At 47.7% G+C, this 27,295-nt stretch overlaps 1 protein-coding gene across 1 annotated transcript in view; it reads right to left on the reverse strand.

Moving 5' to 3' along the window:
- The window catches only part of PAPPA (pappalysin 1), a 243,408-nt gene that overhangs the window by 203,342 nt on the left and 12,771 nt on the right, over positions 1 to 27,295 (reverse strand). Inside the window, exon 2 of the mRNA XM_053204718.1 lies at positions 6,094 to 7,156. Within this exon, the coding sequence (XP_053060693.1) occupies positions 6,094 to 7,156 (1,063 nt within the window). The remainder of the gene's footprint in view (positions 1 to 6,093; positions 7,157 to 27,295) is intronic.

The raw sequence follows: 27,295 nt of genomic DNA on the forward strand, positions 1-27,295 counted from the left end.
TCAGAGAATCTCTGATTCCATGCAACTTTTCCAGATTTCGGGAGAACCTGGGAGAAGGAAGTGTATGTTCCATGAGATCATCCCAGAAAAGAGGTAAGAGACCCCAACATATGAGGGCAAATCATTTAATGGTCTCTGACAAGGGGTGGGGGAAGACAGTGAGAACTATAGTGCCAGCAGAGGGGTTGAAGAGCCTGCCTCAAGGCTTACTACAGTCCATTCCAAAGATTTCTAGCAATGTCAGCTCATATCCAAAAAAAATAACATGGCCCCAGGGGAATGCCCTTGTTCCATTAAAAATAACAATAAGGGGGAGGCAACAAAAATGTTTCCCTATGAGCCAACAGTGTGCAAGGGAAGTCTTTTTCTATTTGTCCTATTGCATATGAATCGATATTCACAGACAAAGGTCAAGTTCACCTAACTGTGCTATATAGCTTGCAGTTTACAGGGTCCAAATAGAAACTCAGCAGGCTTGTGGCAATATACTCTCCCGGTGGGGTGCATGCAGCCCAAAGTGTCAATTGCCCCTGGGGTTCCTGATACTAGGGGTTTCCCTTAGTATCCAGGTTTTCCAGTTTAGCTATAAGAAGGCATGTGAAGTGCATTCTAACTCGTTAGGAGACATCTCTAATGGCTGCAGATGAAGTTCTGCCTCCCTGGCTCGTCTCCACTACTGTAGAGAATGGCCAAGTTCAATGGAATGTCTTTTTCTAAATGGTTGGTCTAATAGAAAAATTTTTACTGCTCACACAGACTGCTCTTCCTGGCTGACACTGGGGATCCTTCGTTCACACCCATGATTACAATGGCATGCTTTCTTGTCTGTCTTTTCCACTAGATGGTGAGGTCCAAAGGCAGGGACTGGGCTGGCACAGAGGGAGCATTCAACAAATATTTACTGGGAGAGGAAAAGAAGAAAAAAAATGAGGGAGGGAAGGAAGGGAAAGGGAGGGGAGGGGAGGGGAGGGGAGGGGAAGGGAGGGGAGGGGAGGGGAGGGGAGGGGAGGGGAGGGAGGGAAGGGAAGGGAAGGGGAGGGAAGGGAAGGGAAGGGAAGGGAAGGGAAGGGAAGGGAAGGGAAGGGGGAGAGGGGTAGAGAGGAGAGGGAAAGGGTAGGGAGGGTAGGGGAGAGGAGTGGGGGGGAGGGGAGGGGAGGGGATGAAGAAGGGGAGAGAGGCAGGAAGGAAGGATTTAGCCTGATATTAGAGTTTGTCATGAGATAAAGCAGACCCTATTCTGCTTATGGTCTGGGTCCCAGTTATACAGATGACTCCTTATTCTCCAAGCCCTTCCTCCCATCCTGTCCTCTTGCTTGTCTTGTCCCCTCTGCATGGGCTTTCTCTGTGTTCTGGGAATGCTGTTTGCTCCTCCACATCCACTGCCCATCCCTCTCCTCCCTGCTCTGTGCCCTTGCAGGTTGGCTTCTTTGGGGTGCCTCTATGGGTTCCTTTGCTCTGTGACTTCTCGTTTCAGTCCCTAGTGGGAAGCACTAGCAGAAGACTAGAAGGCAGAAGAGAATGTCAATGGAGAAGTTACTCTCCTGGCTCCCTTCTGGCCTGGGGGCCACAGTAGGCTGGCTACCCCTCTTTGTGGAGAGTCACTGCGGCTGCCCAGGAGTCTTCCACACACATCCCCTCTCTTCTGTTCCAAAACTACTCTCTCTTCTTGCCCTTCCAGGCCAAGGATAGAAATGGCTCCCTGCTCTGTTGCTGACCCTGGCCTTGGAGATTGTCCTAAACCCTGCCTACCCTGTTATAAATAGCCTCTCCTTCAAATTACCCCCCCTCCTTCAACTTTCCTTAATTGTTCTGTCTGAATGTGTCACCTGTTTCCTGCCAGGACTTGACCTACGCAGGCTGCATCTCTACCTCTGAACGTGCTGCCCGGCCCCAGATGCCCCCCAAATCATGCCTCCACTAGCCACCCCTGCCTTGTTTCCCTAGTCAGAGCAGATCTCTGCCTCGCAGAACTCCTGTCCCACTGTGTGTTGTTGTCATGGATCAGAATTTCTTATGTTTGAATATGACCCCCCAGCAAAGTGAAAGCCCCTCAATGGGGAGGAACGTGCCCCACTCACCGAAGCATCCCCAGTGAACAGCAGAGAGCCTGACAGAGGTGCACATACCCGATAAATGTCTACAACCACGTGGTTGCATAACACGATTTGGAGAAAGATATCAGCAAAAAGTCGGGCTGTGCCATACTCCATCTCAAGACCAACAAGGCTACTTTCTACAGCACTACCATAATCCTCACTGTGTGTGCCTCAGGTGACAGGGCACTCCCCTGGGAGAACCATTCTGAGGGGGGAGGACATCATCTGTTACTCAGCTCCAAGCTGCCTCCCACTCTGGTCCTGGCCAGGGCTTAGAAACCACACAGAGCAATTCTGCTCCCTTTCCCACAGGACAGGCCTCTGGGGACATGAGGTGCATGCCACATGGCCCTATAGTCATGGCCCTGTGAGAATTTTCTCATCCAGGCCAACCATCTTCAAACGGTTATGATATTACCATTTGAAGTTATATCCTGGCCACTCACTGTCCAGTCCCTCTCTCCGTGCACATCTTCAATTGACTGCTTTTATTATGGCCTCTTAATAAAGAACACTAGCTGCCAATGTAGCTCTAATAGTTCTACAGGGGCCCACGGAACCCCAAGGCCATTATCTAATTCTCTTCTAAACTCACTCATTCAAGCACTTCATAATCCCAAGCTCTTTGGGTGATATTTGAGAAGAGAGCGAGGGTACAATGTGAGGGGGCAGGTACCTGTGGCTGCGAAGATGTCAAGGCCACGCTGGGTGGCTGTGCCATGGCAGATGACCAGGAGTCAGAAATCTAGAGCAACCTTAACCCTAGCTTGACCACTAATGGATAGGGTGAGCTCTGACTCAGTTTCCCTCCATGGGAGGATAAGGGATGTGGACCAATGATCTGTGAGGATGTTTCTAGGTCTGACATTGGGCACAATTCTGGTAACTTGTGCAGCCCTCTGCTAGGATTAGTTGCTCCCCCACAGCACGTGAATCCCTGAGAACACGGACTAAGGGGTCCAAGGACTATGACGTAAGGGCATCTAAATGTGTTAAAAGAAACGGTACTCTTTCCTAGAGTACACTGATCTGCCCAGCTGCATTACTGGGGGAAAAAAAAATCTTATTTTATTCAAGGGAATTGTTACATTAAATTGTCAGAATGGTGGATTTTAATCAGTGCTACTCAAAGTAGGTACTGCTTACCAGTCTACGGTGCATTGGGAACAGAAATGGAGAGTACACATTTAGGAACTTTTCAAGAATTCTGACAATGACATTCCTGTGGTTTCATTTTACACTGATTCATTTTTTTCCTGCACATATCAAAGGGATCAGCTTGCAACATATAGGAGAAGAAAGTTGGTCCTTTACCATAGATTGATAAGTATTAAATAGTTTTATTGCATTTACTCATTAAGAAAGAAAAAGAGAGAGGAGAGAGAGAGAGAATGAAGTTCAGCTCTTTATTAGAAATCACCTAGATAATATTAAATGTTCACTGCTTATATTGCAGGCATCCTTCCTTCCTTCCCTGCCTTATATTGCACTGCCTTCCTTCCTTCCCTCCTTCCTTTCCTCCTGCCAGTCTTCCTTCCTTTCCTCATTCTTTCTTCCTCCCTCCTTCCCTCCCTCCCTTTTTTTTAAAGTCACAAAGCAAATATCTCTCTGCAAACCTCCACAGGTTTCTCTCTGCACACAGGAGAGCTGATACAGCCAGAATGCTGTGTACCCCCGCCTCGGCCCGTCAGAAGAGGACACATTGCCTGGTGGGCCCCACCCAGGGCACATGACCTTCCCAGCCAGCAAACAAACGGGCCGTGGTGTGAGTGGTCAGAGTTGGCACACGGCTGCTCATAGACATTCTGGGCAGGCAGTCCCGTGACTTAGAAAAGAGGAGGCCATTGGAGGCTGCCAGCTCTGTCTGCTGATTGTGAAGTATCTGGGACCTGGGGCCCCGCGGCCCCTCCGTACCAGGACAGCTCACCCGCCACAAAGGCCAGCTGCCCTCGGTCCTGACCCAATCAACTCAGCAGTTTTTTCCCAAGGCTTTAGTGAAGCTACCCTGTCTGTCACCTCTGCCCTTCAACTCTGCCTCTTACTGTTCCTTAGGCTTAAAAATACCCTCCTTCAGTGGGAGCGTTAGAGTCATTAGATCTGGATTGGAATCTAAGCTCTCCATTTATTTGCTGAGTAACCTTGGCTAAACCCCTATGTCATTCTGAATCCTGGGTTTCCTTCAGCAAAACAGGGCTAAGAGTACCCACCTTCCTGGCACCTGCTGAAGAAACAGGGTTTGAATGAATGAAAGACAGAAAGACAGAAAGAAACAAAGAAAGAGAGAAAGAAAAATTGGGTGAATAACTTCCAGCTACTCGTGGCCCTTCACCCTCCTCCATGCCCGCTCTGCCTGGGCATCCAGCTCAGTAGGGCACACACTGCCTTAATCTCAGAGACTTGCATTTGTGCCTTAGCTGAATGACTCTCCTGACCCATGACCTTGGCCGAGTCATTTCACCCATTAACGTCCTCTCTCTCCCGATCAGTCAAATGCAAATACTAACCCCTGTCTTGCCTTCTTTGTCAAATTCTGTCAAAGCTCAAATGAGAGCAGAGATGAGAACACATCGTGACCAGGAAGGAACCGGCCACACATCAAGGCTTCTTCCCACCTGGGCCGCTCATGTCTGTGGACCGAGGTGAGAGTCGAGGGCCTGCCTGGTGCCAGCAGGCTGAGCTGACGTGCTTTCTGGCCTGCTGCCAGGCACGACATTCTCCTGCCAGTATCGTCATTCCTTTGCACGTAGGTATTTTGTCTGTGCACGGGAGGCCCTCGCTCTTTTGAGAGAGACCTAAAGAGAAGAGTCAGCAGAAAGCCTGCAGAGGTCGGCAAATGTGCTCGAGCTCTCAGCAAGTCCAGGGTCCTGTGTGCTGGACAGAATGGAAAAGTTCAGCGTGGATCTGGGCAATCAGGAAAGTGGAGGGTGACAGTCTCTCTGGCTTGGAACTAGTTCCTCCGGGTCCCCTACTGAATACAGATCACCCATGGGTTCCCCATCGGGCTTTTCTTTGGGGTTCCTGGCCAGGAGTGCTAGTGCAAGCGGACGCTGAGTGAGGCCTCAGACGCAAGCTTCCTGTTCCCACCCTCTTCTCAGCAAGAGATGAAGTCCGTCTGCCCCGTGCCCTCCTTTCTCCCCCAACCCAACCTCGGTTGTCCAAACTGTACCTAAGCTCTCCCAGAGATATTCAAGCTGAAAGTCAGTTTTTTTTTCCTCTTTGATCTCGCTTGGCACTCCCTAAGCACAGCACACACCATCTTCCGTTACACAAGTCATGACAAATACGCTTACCGAGAGCTAATGGGAGAGACACCGTGAGAGCCCCCTCTCAACCCTCAGAGCAGCCGGACAAAGCAGGTGCTGTTCTTATTCCCACTTCACAGAGGAAGATGTAGCGTCTAAGGGGCCACAAAGTGAGGAAACAGTATCGCCAAGACCTGAACCTGGGCCGTCCAACCAAGCTGATCCCCGCTTTGCCAGCTCGGTGTGACAGGATGAATGTTCTGCTGGGAAGGGTGTTCCATACTGGTCTGTCCAGCACGGTAGCTACCAGCCCACGAGGCTGCTGAGTACTTGAAAGGTGGCTAACGGGACTCAGGACAGATTTTAACTTTATTTAGTCTCGGCTAATTTCCCCGTCAACAGTCGCGTGTGGCTGGCAACTGCACGTGGCTAACGCGCTGCACCCCACGGTGCCACGTACATGATGGCAGCTACTGGTACTCGGCCCCACATCACCCAGTTTAGACTCTGTGCCCTTTGAGAAGACCAGGTTGAGCCTTCCTTCTTAGCCCGTGGTGGGGGCTCAGCGAATACCATCGTGACGGGCCATCCTTGCGTAGCACTCCCATGAGAACTGAGTGAGGGGCTGGCCTCGGTCATGAAACCGCTGTGTGAACTGGAAAATTCCACACCCCCTAGGGGCCTCAGGTGCCTCGCCTACACAATAGGGGACGAGTCAGGTGGCAGCCGGGCATCGCCTGCCCCGCAGGCCTTACCTGTGCGGAGAGTCGGGGTCGAAGCAAGTCTTGGTGACGTCGGTGATCTCGGGGTCACAACACTCTCCGCCGTCAAAGTTGAACCGTTCATAGTTGCAGTCCATGTCACACACCCTGTTGTGCTGCTTCTTCACGAAGGCGGGGTGGCGTAGGTGGCGGCAGTCCCCGCCGTCGTGGCCGGTCAGCGTGTGGTTGCACTCGGGGTCGCAGTTCTCATCCCCGATCTTGCTGATGTCACAGTTGGCCAGCACGAGGCGGTGGCGCAGGGAGGAGTTGCTCACCTCCAGCACCTCCAGCTCCCAGGAGATGTTGTAATGCTTGAAGGCCTCGGCCAGCTGCCGGTGCTGGAAGTCAATCTGCTGGCGGCTCACTGTGGGGTTCTCGCGGCTGTCGTCGTAGAGGTTGACCACGCGGTAGCGCACCACCTTGGGCCGGCGGAATCGCGGGAGCTGGTTGTAGCTGGCGATGACCTCTGTGTGGTCACACAACGTCTGCCCGCACAACGGAGGCTCCAGACTCGTGTCCAGCAGGAAGCCGTGGGCACCGCTGTGTTCCACTTGGGGGATGCTGCCGTCCTTCATGGGGGACCAGGCGCGCTTCACATTGTCCCAGTTCTCCTGGAGGAGGAGCTGAGGTAGAGGCGTGTGGAGGCCACGGGTTTCCATATCCGACAGTATCTCCCGCTGAGTCCTGGCCACCTTCCACAGACTGAAGCGCTCGATATAGCCCCGATAGTTGTGATTCAGAGCGCTGCCTCCCAGCATGAGCACTTTACACTTCTGGGTCAACGGGCTGAATATGCCGCCCACCTGCTCCCCGGAGGTTGCCACCTGGGCGCCATTCACGTAGAGCTTCATCAGCCGCCCATCGTAGGTGGCAGCTAGGTGTACCCACTGGCCTGGGAGGTAGCTGCGGTACGCATGGATGGTGGTCCCCTGCCGGGCCCGGTCTGTCTTCAGGGAGAAAAAGTAGCGTGGGTCTCTGTTGCCTTGGTCACTGACGGTGTGAATTCCCACGACCCATCCTCGGTCACGCGAGGTATATGAACATTTGTCATATAGCCCTATGTGGCCCGAAGAGAGAAAGATGAATAAATAAAGGATGGAAGGGGGTGGTGGTGAGTTATTTCTCCCTGATAAAACTTATATCAGGATGGCCTAGACCAGCGGTTTTCAAACTGTGCTCTGGGAGAGCCAGCAGCTACTAATGGAGGCTCTGGGACCACCCTTCGGGCACACTGAGGGCCGGAGGGACGGAGAGGACAGGTGAGCTGGCTTTGGGGGTTGCTCACCACAACCTGTAGCCCAAACAGTTTCACTTGTATTGGTTTTGAGTACGGAACTTACAAGAAAGGTTTCTGTTGTAGAATGGCGAGTTGAGCTAAACAAAATACCAACAATCATAATAATGGAAATCTGAACACCTTCGATTTTGCAAGACTGTTGTATGGGTAAGGGAACTTTGTGATTAAGATGGCATTTTCAGTGTGGGATGATACAGGAGGCGAGAGGAGGGTCAGCGGTGGTGATAATGCACAGAAGTTGCTCATTTAGAAGGATGGCCCCTACTACAGTCTCCGTAACTTTGAGTGCACGTTAACGATTAGCAGTCATCAAAAGGCCAGCAGTGGTGAGCCATCAGGAAAGTTGGCACAGAGAATCAAGGGTCAAGGGCTGCAAAGCTAACGCTTTTAGCTCCTAATAGGAATCCTGGTTAGCCCTGAAACTCATCCCCAAAGGCAGGCATGCTTAATATCTGAGCAAGAAAGCTTTAAAAAACATTTTTTTTAAAGTCTATTTGTCTATTTTGACCAGGAGAGAGAGCAAATGGGAGGTGCAGAGCGAGAGGGAGGGACAGAATCCCAACCAGTCTCTGCACCGTCAGCACAGACCCTGATGCAGGGCTCAAACTCATGAACCTCGAGATCATGACCTGAGCCGAAACCCAGAGTCGGACGCCTAACCAACTGAGCCACCCAGGCGCTCCTGAGCTAGAAAGGTTTTTAAAGATCACAATTCCAACTTCTTCACTCGACAGGTGAGGGACTTCAGACCCAGAAAATGAAAGACATTTGTCAGGTTACAGAGTCACTGACAAATTTCCTGAGACCCATTTCAGCTTGCTTTTCTCTGACACTAATGCTAATATTTATAAAAGAATGAAATGAAAAGCACTCTCTTAACATAAAAAGATGTTGGGGACTCCTTCATTAAGTAAAATCTTCCAAGCCTCTACAGCAGGTCAAGCATTGTACTAAGGTCTACACGTGTGTTAATTCATTTCATCCACGTAACACTTTTAAAGTAGTGATGTTAACAGAGGCAGATATGGAAATGGATGGATTTAAGGTCAACTGACTAGTAAGAGGATCCCAGACCCTGGGATTCACTACCCTGTGCGCTAACTCTACAGGCACCTCTCTCTCCCCCATCAATGCCACCAGGGATCTGGGACACACCAACCTCCTGGGGGTACCACAAGCTGGGTGTTTGGGAAAGTCCCAAGGCTGACGCCTCTAGCTTTACTCTGGGAACCCCAGGAAGTCACTTAGCCGATTCTCTCTGGATCAAAAAGTATCTTTATACTCACCAACCCCTATTCCCCAGCCCTTCTGGAATATACCCAGTGTCCTTGGCACAGACAGGCTGTTGGATGAGGAAGAGGACTTTCTAATTAAGAATGCATTTGAAGTGTGGGATGATGTACGAGGCCAGGTGGGAGGAGAAAGAGAGGGAGACGAGAATGAATAAAAGATGCCCATTTAGAAGGACGGTCCCTACTTTGAGCTGGTGAGTTTCTGCGGTCACCATAACTTTGAGGGTGCATCTGCCATCAGCATGCATCAAACGATCATGGAGAGCTTCCAGTAAAATCAACAGAGGAGGCCCACACAGTCTTTACTCCTTTGTGAGCACTGGGGCCTCAGAACTCATGTCGATCTGTTAGCAGCTGATGTGGATGGCAGTTTGGGCCTGGCATCTAAGTCTGCCTATACCCCTCCGCCTACTCCTGTCCAACAGTCCTTCAGGCAATGGCTGGGGGTCTCCTCACAAAGTCAACCTGCTCTCATTGGCTGGGCAACCTTGGGTGAAGCACTGAATAATACCTCCTCTGGGTCTTGGTTCTCTACCTGGTAAAGGAGGGGACTGAATGGAGTCCCCCTCACACACCTGGCCCAAGTCTGCTCTTCTGTGTTTCCAGGTTTCTGAATGGCTAAAACAGAAACCACCTCCTCCTAGAAGCTCTCCATGATAGCCCTGTAAGGAATGCCCATTCTCTCCTCTGAACTCATTTTGCTTTTAGGCAACTAGACACTTGTCCTCTGGTTCTGGAGTCCCCCTAGACTGGATGCTTCTGGAGAGTGAGGACTCTGGCTGGACCATCTGTATATCGTGCCTAGCACCCTGCACCATGCCTTGCCTACAGCAGGCACTCAGTAAGTGTCTCATGATGGAGCACAAGAAGGATTCCTGAAAGACTGGGAGAAGGAAAAAGGACAAGCAGAATCAAAGGCACTGATTTATGTCTCCATGGCTAATGGACAGGGAGAATCAGAAGAAAGTGTGTGTTCTTAGTACCATAGAAAACCCAGGATCTTTGGATTCAGAGTAAGTAATTCTGATGAAAGCAATTCCTAGCCATACATCTGGGGAAAATCACTTCCCTTCTACAGATCGTAATCCTCTTGCCGATATCCCTCTTTAAGCATGCTGTCCTACTTAACAGACACGGTGGAGGCCCCGTCCTTGGCACACAGTAGCTGTCCCAGTGTGAGTTCAGCTTGAAGACGCTGGAGGGTCTAGGACCGATGTCAATGATGACATGTGGGAGATGACTAGAAATAAAATACAGAAGGGCCAAAGAGAGAAGGCACCCCGAAGGCATCTTGGCTGATGTATCAAGAGCTGATAGAATGAAGCCTCGAAAACGTCCAAGTCCTCCTCAAACCCACTGACAAACCCGACTTAGAAATCAGACATCTCATCTCCTGAACTGCTGTCATGCTGCTGAATGTGAAAATCTGCACTGACCTCTCCAAAACTGAAGCTCTGACTCCAGATTTGGAGTGAGTTACCCAATCTATGGGTTGCCGCTTGCTACAGGGATCAGTGAGAGCCATGTTCCCCGGAGCCACCACTCTGGTGTCCCTGGTCCCACCACTGAGCTCACCTTCTCTTGCTCCCCTGGCTAACCCCTCCCCCTTCAACAGGAAATTCTTCTAATGAGAAAATTAACATCTGAAACAGGATCCCTTTTCCCTCTCTCTTTCTCTCTTTCTCTCTTTCTCTCTGCAGGTTTTTTATTATGCCAGGGGCTCTCAGTCCCTGGTTTTCCTGTTGCCTTTGGAAGGCAGCTAGCTGGGTTAGCAAGGTAAAATGTTTACACATCTGTAGGGTGCCCTCCGTTCAGAACCTTCCTTGGGCTTGGGACTCAGGCTCAAGCCACCTCTGTGTGCAGTTGAGAGAGAAGAGAGAAGCAGCGAGAAAGGCCAGACTCTGGGACATGGAGCAGGGAGACTAAGAGGAGGCTTGGCCCCAGGAGGCTGAGAGGAAAGGCAAAGAGAGGCTTTTCAGTGGAACCCAGAGGAAACACATTGAGGGACCTGAGAACCTTGAAGCAGTGGCTTCAGAAGTTCAGAAGGAAATATTTACCTGGAGTATAAGTGGCAAAAGGAAATCACCGAACTTCAACAAGGTGGGGGATGGGGGGAGTAAAATAGTGATGGGGACTTATTTCTGTATGAAAATAATTTAATCAACAGTAGCCACATTTCAGGGGGCTGGAAGGGAGACACCGCTGTCTCACCAGCCCAGAACCAGGGATCTGGAACCAGAGATCCGGGCTCAGCTTGCCAGATGACAAGTCACACCATCCCCCCCTCTTATGCTGCCGGGCCTCATTTCCCTTCTCTGAAAAAGGAGAAGTTTGGATTAAATGATCCCCACCTACAATTTAAGAGCTCTTTTGTTCACTGCTAGAATGGTTCCTTGTAAGCAGAAGGAGCTCAAAAATAGGTGTTGATCTGAATCCGATGCCTCGTGTCAATCCCAGTCCTTGCATACTTAGGTTCCCTGTCCTCTGTGTATCTCCACAGAGGGACACAGAACAGTGTTCTACGAAGGACACGCGAGCACCTTCCCCACCTTCACCTTGTCCCTCCCCACAGCTGTCCAGGAAGATAGAGACATAGTGAAGGAAACGGGGAGAGGGGTTTCTGAAGTGGCCCCATCTGTGTGCTGCTGGAAGTTGATCCCAGGGGACACATCCCCATGTGACAAGATGAAGGCTACAGGGCAATCCTGCACACAATCTACATCTAATTAGCATAAGCCTGCCTCAAGGCTATAAACGCATAGAAGCAGACACTGAAAGCGTGCAGAGCCCATGAGGTAGGTGTCTAGGGCACTCTTACAGATGTGGAGAAGTCCAGCCCCAGACCTGGGAGAGGCTTGCCCTGAGCCTCATAGTAATCACCGGTCCCTCAAACCCTGGTCAGCTGGCCTCTCCAATGTGCTCTTATCTTCCTGCAGCTAGGCTTGCTTTGAAATGGGCTTCTAACCCCCCACCCCCACCCCCAGAAGTTTCCTGCCTACTTATTTTTACTGTCTCTTTTTCTTCTCACCTACCCACTGAGCCTCACCCTGGAGACAAAGAGCATATGTAAAAGAGGCTAGACCAAAGGCAGAAGTCTCCCAAAATCTTGGCCAGGGCTGTACCAGGAGTCCTCTGTACCTGGGGGTCACCCCCTCAGGATCACTTTAATGGCACTGTCCCAGGGCAGCTCTGTCTGACCATTCCATTCCACTCCAGGAACAGACAAATCTTCCTCCCATATATCCATCACATTCCTTCCTGTCTGAAAACTCACCACTTCTGAAATTACTCATCCAGTGTCTGTGTTTCCCATCTGTGGGTCTGTTTGGTTCATTTCAAAGTGCCCAACATTCTGTGCAGACCCTGGTGTCTTACAGGTGCTCCGTAGAGTTTGCCATCGCAAACTAAAAACAAAGGAACAGGAGGGACATTTCCCTATTGCTGTGTTCTTTACAAGAGCATAGGACCCTTCCTTTATTTAGAAGTTGCTACGTCCCGTGTGTTCTAGATTAATTCTCTCACTTAACCTTCACAATGAGACTCTCAGCATGGCCCACTTGCCAGAGGAAGCTGAGGCTCAGGCTCAGGGAGGGAAGAGGCTCTCCCAAAGCCTGAAATCCAGGCCTATAGAATTGCCAGGCCCAGGTGCTTAATCACGTCACTGCACTGAGCCCAGTGGGCTGTTTGAAGGCATGGACCCCTCCGAAAAGATCTAAGTCCCACAGCACCAACATAAGCAAGTTGACTTGAACTGCAGGCCAAGAGGCTGCTTTCCAGTCATTCTTCTGCCTAAACAACTGACTGAGGACCAATGGTTCTTTACTACTACGCATCATCTGTTCTCCTTGGCTCACCACACTTCATGGGGACCCAAGATGTGCCTGGGCCTTGTTCAGATGTCCAGAATGCCTTCCAGACCTTGTCTTCAGCACCTGGATTTCTACCGCAGGCTTCCCTACCTGTTGGTTTCTGACCCAGGTCTCCTCCAGCCTCCAGGATCTATACAAAAATGTGTTGTTGTTTTTTTTCAAGGTTGTAGTCATATCCTCAGCTGCCTCCCACCTTCCTTTCTGTTAGTTATTGGCTGAATCATGTACCCCCAAAATTCATATGTTGGCATCCTAATTCCCAGTACCTCACAATGTGACCTTATTCGGAGGTTGGGTGTCTACAGAGGTGATCAAGCTAAAATAGGATCCTGAGGGTGGGCCCTGATCCAGTATGACTGGGGTCCTTGTAGGAAGAGAAAACTGGGACACAGACACACACACAGAGGGAAGACCATGAGAAGACACAGGGAAACAATGGCCACCTGTAAGCCAAGGAGAGAGGACTTGAAAGAAACCAATGCTGTAGACACTTTGTGCTCAGACACCAAGCCTCCAGAACTGTGAGAAGATAAATTTCTGGTGCTTAAGCCACCCAGTCCATGAAACTTCGTTATGAGAGCCCCGGCAGACCAGAACGCCATCATTCTACAAGTTTCCAAAGCTCTCCCGCTAAAATTTCTCTACAATCTATCCCATCTCCCACTGCCTCGTGCCCATTGCAGAATCCTCCTCTGGTTAGGATACATTGCCTCAATGTAATCCGTTCCCAGGGCGATCAGAGCAAGGTGTATCAGGAGGAAACAAAGACTGGAGGTATGGTCACGGCGCACAGGGAACGTGCCTCTTGGGGAAGGGGTGCTTCCATGTTTCGGCTCGAGTGTACGTAATTGAAGGTCATCGTGCGTGTTGAGCACGTGGGGAGTTGCTTCTGTGCCAAAGTGTCTTATGCTTACAGCCACCTTGTATAACAAGTGCTGTTTACCGCTGAGAAACCTGAGACTCAGAGAGGTGAAGTCACCTGCCTAAGGTCACACAGCACTAAGTGGTAGGAGGAGCTGGAATTAAAGACTCCTAATTGCAAGTTCAGCTCCCCCCACAGATGATTGAGACCTCAGCTATGCCTCCATGCTGTGCTGTCGTTATGGGGTTTTTCCCCCCTAGGATGTTTTCCAGGCATGATTTAAGTCAACACAAAATTAGCTCAGATAACGCTGGACTTTCTCACCATCTACAGAGGACAATTAGCAAAGGATGACAATTATATCAACTTTATATTATTTTTTTTTCTCTCAGGGGCACCTGGGTGGCTCAGTCAGTTAAGCATCTGACTTCCGCTCAGGTCATGATCTCACAGTTTGTGGGTTCGAACCCGGAGTCGGGCTCTGTGCCGACAGCTCGGAGCCTGGAGCCTGCTTCTGATTCTGTGTCTCCCTCTCTCTCTGCCCCTCCCCTGCTCAGGCTCTGTCTCTCTTTGTCTCTCTAAAATGAATAAACGTTAAAAAAAATTTCTTTATTTGTTTTTCTCTCGTTGGTAGAGTGGACATGGAAGGAGAAGGACACTCTACCTGGGTCATTTTGGCTGGTGACAGAGCAGCATTTTCAAATAATGAGAAGGATGAGGAACTTTTGCTGAAAGCCTCTAGGTAGCAGGCCTTCCGCTAGGCAAAAAGATCCCACTCGCTGCTTGTCATGATCCCGTGTAGTGGGCTTTCCTGACAGTCCTTTAACAGACAAGGACACTGAAGTAGAGAGAAGCAATGTGATCTCCCCTCAAGGATCCCAGCGAAAGAGTGGTGGAGTCACAACTAGGCCAACTCTAAAGCCAGATGCTTTCCTTCAGTGGGAATAACTCTTGGCCCACAGTCAAGGTTCTTGTGGTCAAGGTCTGCCATTGCTCTGCTGTGGGTCACTGGGAAAGCAGTACCCCCTCTCTAGGCATCCTCACACCCTGCCCTAGGAGGTAGGAGGGTCACATCAGATGGCCACAGAGGCCCCTTCTGTCTCAGACTCCCTGTGACTCTGAAATCCCAGGTCCATCAGACATCCCTGCCTTGGTTCCCACTGTGGGAGATGTATAGTCTCAGAGGAAGAAGTCGAGGGAAAGAAGGCAATGTCAGGACCATCCTCTACCAGAGGAACAGAAGCAGAGGTGAGAGGATGTGGGTATGAAAGGGGGAATTTGGGTCAAAAATCTGGGTTTTTTTCAGGAGGCTAAAAAAGTTAAACGCTAAAGGTTGGAGCCGGTCCCTTTTTGTTTTGTTTTGTTTTGTTTTCCCTTCCATGATTTAATGGCTGGTATTAAAGCCACAGAGGAATGCTTGAGAGAGCAATCCTATGGAAAGCTTTTATCTGTCCAGAGGAGAGTGATTAAAACAGACAGATTTGGGTTAAGTATACCCATGGTCCCTGCACTTGGTTCAGTCGGGGGGGAAGACCACCAAAATGACCCCGGAGGACTCAGCAGCACCAGGCATTCAGAGGAGAGCTGGGACGTCACCGAGGTGGGGACCTGAGGGAGTGCTCCTCAGCATCTCATTCCTCAGGGCTCCCCTTGACTCAGAGGATTGATCGTAGGCTCAGCGGAAGGAGGAGGCTTGAAATAAATCACACCTGGCTGGAGGCTTATCCCAAACTACACTGAGTTCTAGACATCCAGGTCTCCTGGTGTAAGAGAGGCAAAGGTACCAAGAGGAGCCCTCTGAAGGAAATCACAGGGTCAGGACTAGCTCAGATGCCCCGATGTATCGGCCATGCAAGGGAACACGTGGGGCCAGATCTCCCTTTGCAAGACGGCATGGGACAGCAGGAAGAGTGCCCACGGTAGTATCTGTGTCTGCTCCCCACCTGCATTTGTTTTTCCTGCTGCAAACCATTACCTGAGAGCCCTCTCACTCCATGAGTCTGCTTACCTTATTTACTCGCTGTCTGACCTTGGAGGAGTTCAGTTCTCTGAGCCCCAGCTTGCCCATGTATACTCCAGGGATTAAAAAGTCTTATCCTGTATACTTCACAGACCTCTTTTGAGAAAGAAAGGAGACAAATGTATGCATATTTCCTTGTAAACGATTTAAGGCTATCGAGATGTAAGGCAAGGTTCACAAGAGTATACTTGAGGGTTCCGGAAACCCGTAAGTTTTATTAATATGCAGACTCCAGGGTATGCTTGGGATGGCAAAGTGCTCTTGAGGGCTCGTGGTGCACCTGTGTCTCCCTCTGGTTCTTGACTCTCCAGTCTGCCTCCTTTGCTCATATGTACGCAGGCTGTGTGGACATGAAAAGGTCAGGACTTTACGGAGCAATAAATATACACTTAACGCGGGCCCTACCATTCGATAACTATGTGACTTGGGAAAGTCAGGGTACGTCTTTTAGTGTCAGTCTTCTCATGTGTAAAATGGGGTGATACTATCTACCCCTGGCAGTTGTAGGGGGAAGTAATGAGATCATGAACATACCAGAACTTGGCACACGGGCACTGGCATGGTACATGGCTTAAGCACGTGTACTATGAAGTCTTATCTGTCAGAATCCCAGCTGTGCCACTTGTTAGCTATGTAGCTTTGGGCAAAATCCCTTCACCTACCTGATAGTTTTCTCAACTGTAAACTGATAAGAACAGTATTTAACGCACAGTGCCATTTTGAGGATTTAGTGAGAGAATGCAAACACTCATTTGCATAGCACATAACACAGGCTACACTTCTTATTGAAAGGAATAAATGTCTGTTCCTTTTCCTCAGAACTGTGACCAGTTTTTCTCCCTTCCTCTGTGCTGTTAAACGTTATCCCTTCTGACACTATTCTCTGAAATAGAAAGGCATGCTCCTTGCTCTCTATTTCACACATTGTCCATGAAATTGGAGCAGACAAACTTTCAGAAAAAGAAAGTGGCGGAGGAAAGGAAGAAAATGACAGAGAAGATAAAAGAGGCGGAGGAGAAGGAGGAGAAGGGAGAGAGGGGGATTCATGCATTTTCGGTCTGCTTGCCTTTAGAAGTTGCCCTACCCAAACCAGACCCCGACAGACTAAGTGGTCCTGATGCTGGAGCCACCCTGGAGAAGAGAGTGCACTCTGGGTCATTTTGATGAAGATCTACAAGCTTTTCCCGCTCACTCACCAAACCTCAGAGACTATGATGCCACATTCCAGACAATTCTCAAGGACCATTCCGTCCTGCCCTCCACATTCTTCAAGCTCTTAGCTTTCATCATTCATAGAATCGTGCATAGTCAGGGCTGGAGGCTCCTTCAAAGTTAATTATATCATCCATTTCACACCTAACTTCCTGCTTGAATCACCCGTGCAGCATCCTGACAAGTGACTGTACACAATTCAGAATTAGAGAACCCCGTGCCGTGTGAAGAAGGCTTCTGCCCCTTTGGGCATTTCTCGGTGTTCTCCTTCAGTGAATCCAAATCACCTCCCTTTTTTTTTTTTTTTTGCCATCCAGTGGATCAGATGGCCAGGACCTGATCTCCAGGGATCTGTGCCCTCTATCCCAGGACAGCCGGGAAGATGTCTGAGTCTCTTGATTGTGTTATCCCTGGCTCTTTTATTCCCCAAGTTAACATCCCCAAGCCCTGCCTAATGTATCTACTCACCCAATCACCAATTCATCCAACACATCTTCACGAGACATCTACTGTATCAGGTCCTACCTGGACATTCGGGGTGGAGAACATGACCAGACACAGCCTGTACCCTCTCACAAGAGACCAGCTCTTCCCTACTGCTAGTGCCTCTGTTGATGCCATGTGGATATACCAGGAATTACTAATATGCAGTTAGCAATACCTATTATTATCATACCTGCCTCCTTACGTTATCCCTCAGATCACTACTCTGATTTGTTCTAATGCCACTCAGAGCCACGCAAACCTACTGAGAAATAAAGAGAGCCACCATTTATGACGTGCCATGTACCAGGACAAGAATTTTATGGGCACCATCTCGTTGAATTATTACAACTAGTCTATAAGGTCTCTTGGTCCCATTTTATGCATGAGGAAACCGAGACTCAGTTTCCTTGACTTAGCAAAGGTCTGTTGACTTGTAATAACATAAACAAGATTAGAAACCAGCTCCCTGACTCCAAAGTCAAGTGCTTAACCAATGTCTCATCCTTTCTGTGAATAAATATAAGCAACAATTATTTTAACATTAGTTGAATATTTATTTCTTCATATGTTTTTTAGCGCTTCCTTATATTGATTATACACTCTGTTGGTTATAACGATACAGGAAGCATTCTTAAATTTTCCTGAAGTTTTAAAGTGTACAAAAAGAGTCTTAATTATTTCATTTGCTTTTCCCAGAACTCTATAAGGGGAGAAAAATAGAAACGTATGATTCTGTTTGTGCAAATGGGGCAAGTGAGCCTCCGAGAGGGTAAGAGACTACGTTTGTTCACCACTCTGCATCTAGAGCCTTCTATAGAATACCTAGAGTATAAGCACTCAGTAAACATTTGTTGAATGAGTGAATAAATGAGCAAATGAAAGAAATATGCCCACAGCTTGTGAGGAAACCCAGTCTGAGGAGATTTTGAAGTTTCAAGCCATCTTTAGAGTACTGGAACAAGAGCCCTGATGTGGAGGCAGGAGTGGCATTTTTGCAACCTGAGTAAGCCTCTTCTACTTCTTGGCCCTCAATTTCTCCATCTGTATAATGGGGGCTTCCATCCACGGTCACTAGGTTTGGTGGTTGTGTAAAATGCAAAAAGGAACGGGAATGCAATGCAATGTGTAAAATGCAAAATGCAACAAGGAATCGGTAAAGAAAGTGTAAGTTAGCCGTGTGCTGGCATAACTAAGCTGTGTGATGCGGCCAATCACACCCCCTCTCTGGTCCACTTTTCTCATTGCTGGAAAGAGAAGACTGTAGTGTAATAACTTCTAGGGAGTCTGTGGAAACTGCAGGGATAAGATTTCTAAGTTGGGAGTCATAAGCCGTGAACTTTTGCCCTGCTTTGCCACTAATGTACTATTATTGATCTTGGGCAAATTCCTTTTCATTCAGGGTCACATCATGACTTTCCTGGGCCCTGGGCACTTTTCCCTTCCTCCATAAATATATATAATTATATTTTATGATTGCATTGGCATAAAGATATATACAGTCAAGAGGCTGGATCCATCATTACATAATACGTGTTATTATATAGATGATTTTCTTCTGATTTTAAAAGATATCAAGCCATTTTTATTGGCCCCTAAAAGTACCTTGCACTTCGGGTACCACACTGGCTGTGCCTAATAGATAAGTTGGCCTTGGCTCCATGTCTGGACCTGACATCCTCATCTACAAAATAGCACCGGGAGGGTCACTGAGCACCTCTAGCTTAACCCAAAGAGCTGAGAGGGATGGAGAAGGTTCCCACGTGGGTGAGCCAAGTGATGTAAATTTCGTAACTGACGCAGACCCACGGCAAGTTATGTAAAAACGCACCCCAGACAGTGTGGGCTGAGCTCTGGAAACAAAAGCTCCTCTTTCGGGTGAGCCTGCCATCACCTCATCCTGGCCCACACAGCCAGGGGTGAGCCTTTCAGGGAGAGCGATGGCAAAATGAGATAAGAAAGGGACACGGCCAGACAGGCAGATTCCCACTCTGCTGTGCACGGCTGGTGCCATCCAGAATTACTCTTCTGTGCAGGGAGAGTGGTGATGCCTGATGTTCCCCGAGCCCTCACTGTCTGCCAGGCGCTGTGGGAAGCTGGGTGGATTAGTGCAGGCAGGCGACACAACAATCCAAGCAGGGAGGCAGTATTATTATCTCCATTTTACAGATGAGGAAACTGAGGCTCAGAGAAGCACAGATAACTTGCCCAAGCCTGAGTAACTGGCTGGCAAGTCACACAGGTGGGATTCGAGCCTAGGTAATCAGACTCAAGAGTCCCTGTTCCTAACTTCTAAATTATGCTTCCCAGCTGGGAGAAAACAGACTGAGCGAGGACAAGGAGTTCTTAATTATCCACAAATAAAGTATAAAGTATAATAAAGCATAATATATAATCCACCTCTAGTAGAGGTGCAAGCAAAGAGAATTTAGCAGAAGGAGTGCTCGATTCGGATGAGAAAAAAAGGCTCAGGGAAGTTTTCCTGGATAAGTGACACAGAGACAGCCCCACATAAGGAAAGGGGACTGGGTGGGGGAGGCTGGGCAAAGACCTCCCAGCCGAAGGGGAAACATGAGGCAAGGCTAGGTGTTGTGCTGTCACTGGAAGAGGGCTCTGGACATGGGGAAAGACCTTGGCTTTTTTTTTTTTTTAAGTTTATTTATTTATTTTGAGAGCGAGCAAGAGCAGGGGAGGGACAGAAAGAGAGGGAAAAAGAGAAAATCCCAAGCAGGCTCTGCCCCATGCGGGACTCAAACTCATGAATGTGAGATCATAACCTGAGCCAAAATCAAGAGTCTGACGCTCAACTGACTGGGCCACCCAGGCGCCCCAAGACCTGTGCTTTTGGTGGAATTGAGGGTGCACAGCATGGCAGAGGGAGATGAAATTGCAAGGGCTGCCTGAGACCATGGTGCCAAGGGCTGTGAATGGCACGCCAAGAGATGTGAAGTCTGTTCCACAGACAACAGGGAATCTTTGGTGGTTTTGAGGAAGAGAGTCCATGAGTGGGGATTCGGGAGGTCATTAGCTCAGGGTTTCATCGTATTCTTATCAATAGGGCCACATTGCTGAAATAGCCAGGTCTGTGTCTGAGGACTCCCTATCCAGTGCTCATGGGGCAATCTGGAGTCGTTCCTACTGAAGACTTAAAAAGGAAAGCATGGAGTATAAACAACCTTTTGAAGAGAGAGGGCTGACAGACTTTTCAGATATTAATTTTCTACTGTCTTAATATATACCATAAAATCATGAATTATGATGAGGCCACAGGGCCTCACTAAGGCTCTAGAATGATAAATGGTAGAGATCCCTGGGACTTCAGAATTTTAGTTTTGTTCCACTAGGAGGAGGATGATCTAGTTCAGCATTGGGTTTGGTCTCTGAATGATGTTGACCAATTATTATCTACCTTCCGGGGGTTGGTTTCCCCACCTACTCAACTGGGAGAGGGTACAGAGTTATCGTGAAGCTTCTCTTCTGCTCAGATAGCCTACTACATAAGTTCTTGAGGTGCAGGTCTTGTAACTCCTTTGACTTTGTGCTCTTGAGTGCTTAGCCTCGGACCTGATACATGGTTGACCCAATAAACATCACTAAATGCATGAAATGAATTGAGCTCTTAACTCAATGTTGCCATGGAATATTTAGGGGATTTTAAATGGAAAGTTTGGAGATGGTCACAAAACCATTTTGGCTTTTTTTTTTTTTTTTTTACACACAAAAAAGGATAAAACAAAGCAGATCAGTAACCCAGACAGGCCAGTATTTCCTCCCTGGCTGTAAAAGATGCTGAGGAACTTAAAGAGTCTGGAACAGAGCAGACTGATGGGGAGGAGGCCAAGGACACTGAAAGGTCAAGGAGAAAACCAAATGTGAAAAAGTGTGGAGGTAGGGATACGTGTTCTAGGAACACGTTCTCTTTAATAAAAAAAAAAAAAATCCATGTAAGACAATGGTTCTCAAACAGCAGATATCTTGCCCCCCACAGGGCATTTAGTAATGCTTATGCAGACATTTCTGATCATCACAACTGGGGGTAGGGGTCGCTACTGCATCTAGTGGGTCAAGGCTAAACATTCTACAATGCTAAATATCCTGCAACCAACAATTATCCATTCCAAAACATCAACCATGCTGAGTTTGAAAAACTGAGATACAAGCAACTAGGAAAAGTTATGGTAAGCAACAGTATTCAGGGAGGAAGCTGAATGTGGGGCTAAGAAATTTAGACCTGGTCTGGAAAGCTGACTCCAAGGACTGATTCTACCATGTACTTGCTGTGTGACCTTGGGCAAGTCATTTAAACTTCCCGTACCTCAGTTCTCTCAGCTGGAGACCAGGGATTGCAATAGTACCTATTTCAGAGGGTCAGTCTAAGGATTAAAGACTTAATAGATGCAAAGTGTTCAGAATAGTGCCTACCACATAGTATGTGTTCAATATGTTAGCTATTACCTTTTACTATGCATAGGTAATAGGGAACTATAGTAGTTTCAAGTTCAAGAGAGAGGCAAGAGAGCCCCTTCAGTCACTGATAATCCTGATACTCCCTGAAAAATGACCTAGAGCTGCATGATCATGTGACTATTAGATCCACCCACTTAATAAGCCTTCTGCTTCAGATGACACTACAGGTTAGATGTGTCTGAGTTCGTCTTGCTGTTTGCAAGCACTTCCTGTCTGGGCTCTGTTTTCCAGATAGCCCACAAGGCCTGGGCCAGCATCTGACTGCCTCCCAGTCCAGACTCCTCATGGTTTTAATGAATAAGTGGAAGGAGACAGAGGAAGCCAGACATGAAGACAGATGGAAAGATGGAAAGGCAGAAAGCCTTCCACGAAAGCTGCTGCCAGTGACACACACTGTTCACAGGGATTCCAAGGACAGAGTTGGGGACATATTTTAGAGGTTTGTGTAAGCTACTGATACTGTTCTCTTGGAGCCCTTGTTTGTAAACAGATATTTCTGCTGACACTGGGCTTTGTAAGGGCGGACAGAGTAGGGTGGGGGTGGTGTTGGAGAAAAAGGCAGGTTGTGTCCGAGAGCCTTAGACCATGTGTTTGTTGTTGAGAATACAAAGACCTTACTGTATTAAATGAAAATGCTTGTTTTACAAGGCGAGTGGGAATATGATAGGTACATGTCGAAAATGCTTCGGAAACTGAAACAACCCCATGCCACGACGGCTTCCTGCTACATCATGCATCCAGGGGCACACACAGAGCATGAAGGCTCAGAATCACTATACAAGGGTTTCGGGGGTTCTGGGCAAAAAGAGTCCCAAGAGTTAAGTGACTGGCAGCTCCCTTCTCTGTTCCCTTTATGAAGCCTGCCCTTTCCCAAAGATCCCTGCCTCTATTTCACATTCTCTATTGGTTTTCCACCACCTGCTGACCTAAGAATGGCAGCTGTTATTGATCTAAAATATTAGTGTTGATAAAGGAACCTCCAGTAGTCTAGACTCAGATTCGGAGCACTACTGGGAATACTTATAATTATATAACTATGCAAGCAGAGCAGCTGAATTTTTTCAAAATAGTTTTCAACTTCTAAAGTGGGGTTTTCAAATTGTTGTCTAGTAGAAGCAGAGGGCTCAGTGGAGGTGTCTCGGGATTTTTTTCAAGGACTGAGAGTGGCATAAGAATAAGAACTGGAGTCTTCTAACACTTGCCCCACCCCTAGCACACAGCCTGGTAAATGGCAGATGGCATGGATGAAGGGGTAGATGGATGAAGATATGAATTGATGGAAGGGTAGAGAGAAGAGAAGGATGGCTGGCTGGCTGGCTGGCTGGATGGATGGATGGATGGTTGGTTGGGTGGATGGGGACGGATACATGGATGCATGACTGGGAGGGAGCAAGGGAGGGAGGAAGGGAGATGGGTGGATGGATGCAAGGATGCATGGATAGAAGGGTGGATGGAAATCTGGATTCATAGATTCATGGGTAAACTCCATAGTGAATAATTATGATCAGGACCACCTCAGGCTACATTTGAAGTGAACTTGCCTATTTTAAAACTCAGAGAAACTCAGACCAGAGTTTGAATAAACAAAGTTGTAGATTATATTTCTAAGGAATAAACTAACTTCTCCTCAGAGGAAAAATAGCCCTAAATTCTATTTACTCCAACAAGGGTACAGATGAAGGAAAGTGCAATTCCTCAGTCTGATATGACAACTCAACATCAACATTCTCATTTTCAAAGATCTCCTAGAGTGTTCAGATTTTAGAGCTGGGTACAGGCTTCAGGAAATGACCTCGTATGCCCCCTGCTTTTAGGCATTTAAGTCACCATTTGGGGGCCATAGAACCCTTTAATAAACTGATGACAACTCCCCCCAGAAAAATGTGTACACCTTCAATTTTTACAGAAAATTTCTCAGGTTCACAAAACTATTCAAGTCGTCCTGGAGGGTGCAAGAAAACCCTGCTTCTCTGTTGATCTAAAATGTTAGTGCTATTAAGGTATTTTAGTTGGTAATGGTATTCATAAGGAAATGAATGGTAATGATATTAACCAAAATACTATGTTATTAGTAAAATACTATAATCCATAATCAATGTAAACCTTGCTCATGGTATAAATGAGATTCTTGGCCTCATGCCATTCATTCTCCACATCGAAGTGAGAGTGATCACCAGATCCTGTAACTTCCTTGTTTGAAACTGCATTAACTTCCTAGTTCATTTGGATTAGAAGCCAGGTTCCATGACCTGTACTACCTTCAGCCGAGGGCACTCGTCTCCCAGGGGCTTGCACACCTGCTCCCTCAGCATCCTCCACTTACCCTGCCTCATGCTCTGTATGCTAGCTATGTTCTCTCTCTCCTTATGGAACACTCTTCATTTGTCTTCATATAGTTTATTCCTTCTCATCTGTCATTCAAGCCTCAGCCTGACCACCTAAACCAAAGTCCCTCCACTCCAGTCTTCTCTAATGACCCACTTTTAACACTCCTTGCCATTAATATACAAGTCCTTACAACTGTTGACTCATTTATTATCTTTCTCTTCCCAGAAAAAAATATAAGTCCATGAGGACAAGGACCTGCTTTATCTTGCTCAATGCCACCTCTCTAATAGTGCCAGGCACATATTCCATATTTGTTGGCTATGTGGAGATACACGGAGGTTTTCTGGAAGTTTGGGTGTTATCACTACCAAAGGTGTGGGACCCTGGGCAAATCTCACCCCCTCTTTGGGCTTCAGACTTTTCAGGTGTAAAAGGATAGTTTGGGTCCTATCCAACTTCAGGATTCAATGATCTAAAACCTGCGTGACCAAGCTCAAGAGAGCCGAGCTCAAATCCCAACACAATATGGCAGGACAGAAGGAATGGTCAGGAAAATTGGGCTCTGATGCTCCTCTGCTCCAATTTGGGATGGAACTTGGGATCATTTTCTTGCCTCATCTGGACATCTGAGTCTTCATCTCTGAACTGAAGAGACTGGCCCAGATGTGTTGCAAATTCACATCATTTTTTTCATCCAGAAATCTCCCCATAAATATTTGTTGAACTTCTGCCATGGGCCAGGCCCTGGGAAGGTGCCCTGAGCACAGCAAACATGCTTCTGCCATCATCCTGCTCCCCTATCTGCTGGGAGGTCTCTGAGGCACAGGTGAGGGTTGCTGGAGGAACATGGGCTCATCCCACACAATTACACCTGGTTCTTTAGCAGCTCTCTCCAGGGATGGGCCTGGAGAAGATGACAGAAAACCATGGGGGAAAGAATTTAAAGCTAACAGAATGGTATACTGGCTCAGCCGACAGAAAGGGAGGCAGAGTGATAGGGAAGGGTGGTAAAAACACACACAGGTAACTGGTCAGCTCAGAGAATTGAAGGAATATCTAATGGCTGGTCCATTCATGTTTGCCTTCACTGCTTGGCCCTGACTAGGGCCCACGTTGTCATTTCTCAAAGTGCCTTGCCTCCACAGCACCCACTCCCAGTCACCCTGTCTTCTTTCTTATTTGGAGCCATCTCCAATTTATTTAGCAAAGTTTTTTGAACACCGATGGGCAGGGCCAGCTCTGTGCTAAAGCAAGGAACAACCAGAGATGAAGACAGACGAGGTCTCTGCCCCTAAGGAGCTTGGAGACAAGTGGGGAGAGGCAGACATGTACAAAGGCAAACACAACAGAGTGATAAATGTGATGAGGGGTGGATATAAGGGGCTGCTGGACTTGATTCGGATGGTGATGGATGGAATTGTCTAATCATTTCCTAGTGTCATGCTCCTAAAAGCTACTCTGGGCCAATGTCCTCAGCTGAGACATGAATCAAAAAGTGTTTATTGTTCTAACTTGATTTATGGCTCTACACTTAAAATGGCATGCATGATATATCCATATGCAAGGCAGAGCACACACTCCATATACATATGCATGCCATCTACTTCATGAACAAGTCCCTGACCCTTCCAGGTGGAAGGGGCCTCTTGTGCCGCTGAAAGCTCAAACCACTTTCTAGCCCTGTAATAAACACGGGTGTTCAAGAACACAGTGTTTCTGCCTCTCTGCTTCCCCAGGACTCTATTAATTGCTTCGTTATAGCAGTTACCATGATGTCATGTATCTGTTTACCAGTCTGCTTCCGCTGCTAGCACTGGGAGCTCCTCAAGGGATGGAACTGTGCCCTGTGCTTCTTTTCAGTCGCCACTTCCTAGTTCAATGTATAAAACACAGAGACTAAAAGTTGCTCGATAAGCATCTATTAAGTGGGTGGATGGATGGATGGATGGATGAATGGATGGATAGATGGATGGATGGGTAGGTGGGTGGATGGATGAATGGAGAGATGGAAGGGAGGAAGATTTACTTCTAATAAACTTCCATTTCCTACTGAGCATCACAGAATGCCTAGGACAGAGGTTTGGCACACAAGAAGTGCTTAGGAAAAGTTACCAAACAGCTATATGGTGTTTCCTAATAAGCTCACTAATGTGAACTCACAGATATAACTGCCATATCCCTCCCCTCCTCCACGCCACCACTCTCTCAAAGGAAAACAAAGTGATCCAGTGAAATGAGCTCTGATTTGGAAGTCAAGAGATTTGACTTCTAGTTTCGATTTTGCTGCCGATTTGCTGCTTAATATTAATCAACTCAGCTTAATTTAATAAATTAACTTGCCCGGACCTCAGTTTCTCTACCTGTACTCTGAGCATATTTAACAAAGCAGAGCCTAACATCATCGGGAAAGGGATGAACCAGATATGGTATTTTGTTTGTTTTTAGTGGATCAGATCTAATCAGCCCAATGGGGGCTGTTCCGTAAAGGAGTCATCCTGAGAGCTTAGTACTGTCTCTATAGGGGCTTAATCAGCTCCAGTGAGAACACACCATGAATCACCCTTGCCACACCAGGGTCATTCTTCTACTGGGAACCCCATAGTTCGGCTCAGAATGCATCAGGCCCCTCCTCAGAGGGTGACCTCCGTTGAGCATAGGTGGGGGAAGAATTCTAAACTATGAGTCCCAAACAAGGAGTTCAGAAAAGTTTTTGGCAGAGAGCGGCCTTGAAATAAGTGTCTATTTCCCAGTAGACTACTTATAGGTAAGAAATGCTCTCATGGATGCCAATGGTCTTTGGTTCAAAAGTCACCTGCAAATAAAATATATTTTGCATACTAAAGAGATTTCTCAGCCAATGTCTTTGAAATCTTATAATATTAATTCAGATTCTTCTTCCATCTCCCCCTCCCTCCATTCCTTCCCTTTTCATTCTATAACCAATCGCTAAATGTTTGCACCACTGGGGGCACCATCTTCCATTCATTCCTTCCTTCCTTCCTTCCTTCATTCATTCATTCATCTCTTCATCCATTTATTCATGCATGTATTTCTCCCCACACAGAAAATTTACTGGACAATTACTGTGTTCCAAGCCATGCTCTAAGCCTATGGCTAAAGATAAAATTAAACTGGCCTACGCTTGAACCTCAGTCCCACCACCCTTTAGCTCTGGGGCCTTCGGCAAGTCATGTAACTGCCTAAACCTAATTCAGAAGGTTCAAAGTGTAGCACTGAGCACAGTGCCAGCACATAGTAAGTGCTCATTATAAGCTAGCTGCTTTTATTACTGTTATTACTGCTGAGAATGCATACTCTCTCCCAAGGGTATATAAACAGAGGATAGAGGATTCCAGATCCTGAGGT

This window comes from Acinonyx jubatus, chromosome D4 (genome assembly GCF_027475565.1).
Source record: "Acinonyx jubatus isolate Ajub_Pintada_27869175 chromosome D4, VMU_Ajub_asm_v1.0, whole genome shotgun sequence".
Lineage (NCBI taxonomy): Eukaryota > Metazoa > Chordata > Mammalia > Carnivora > Felidae > Acinonyx > Acinonyx jubatus.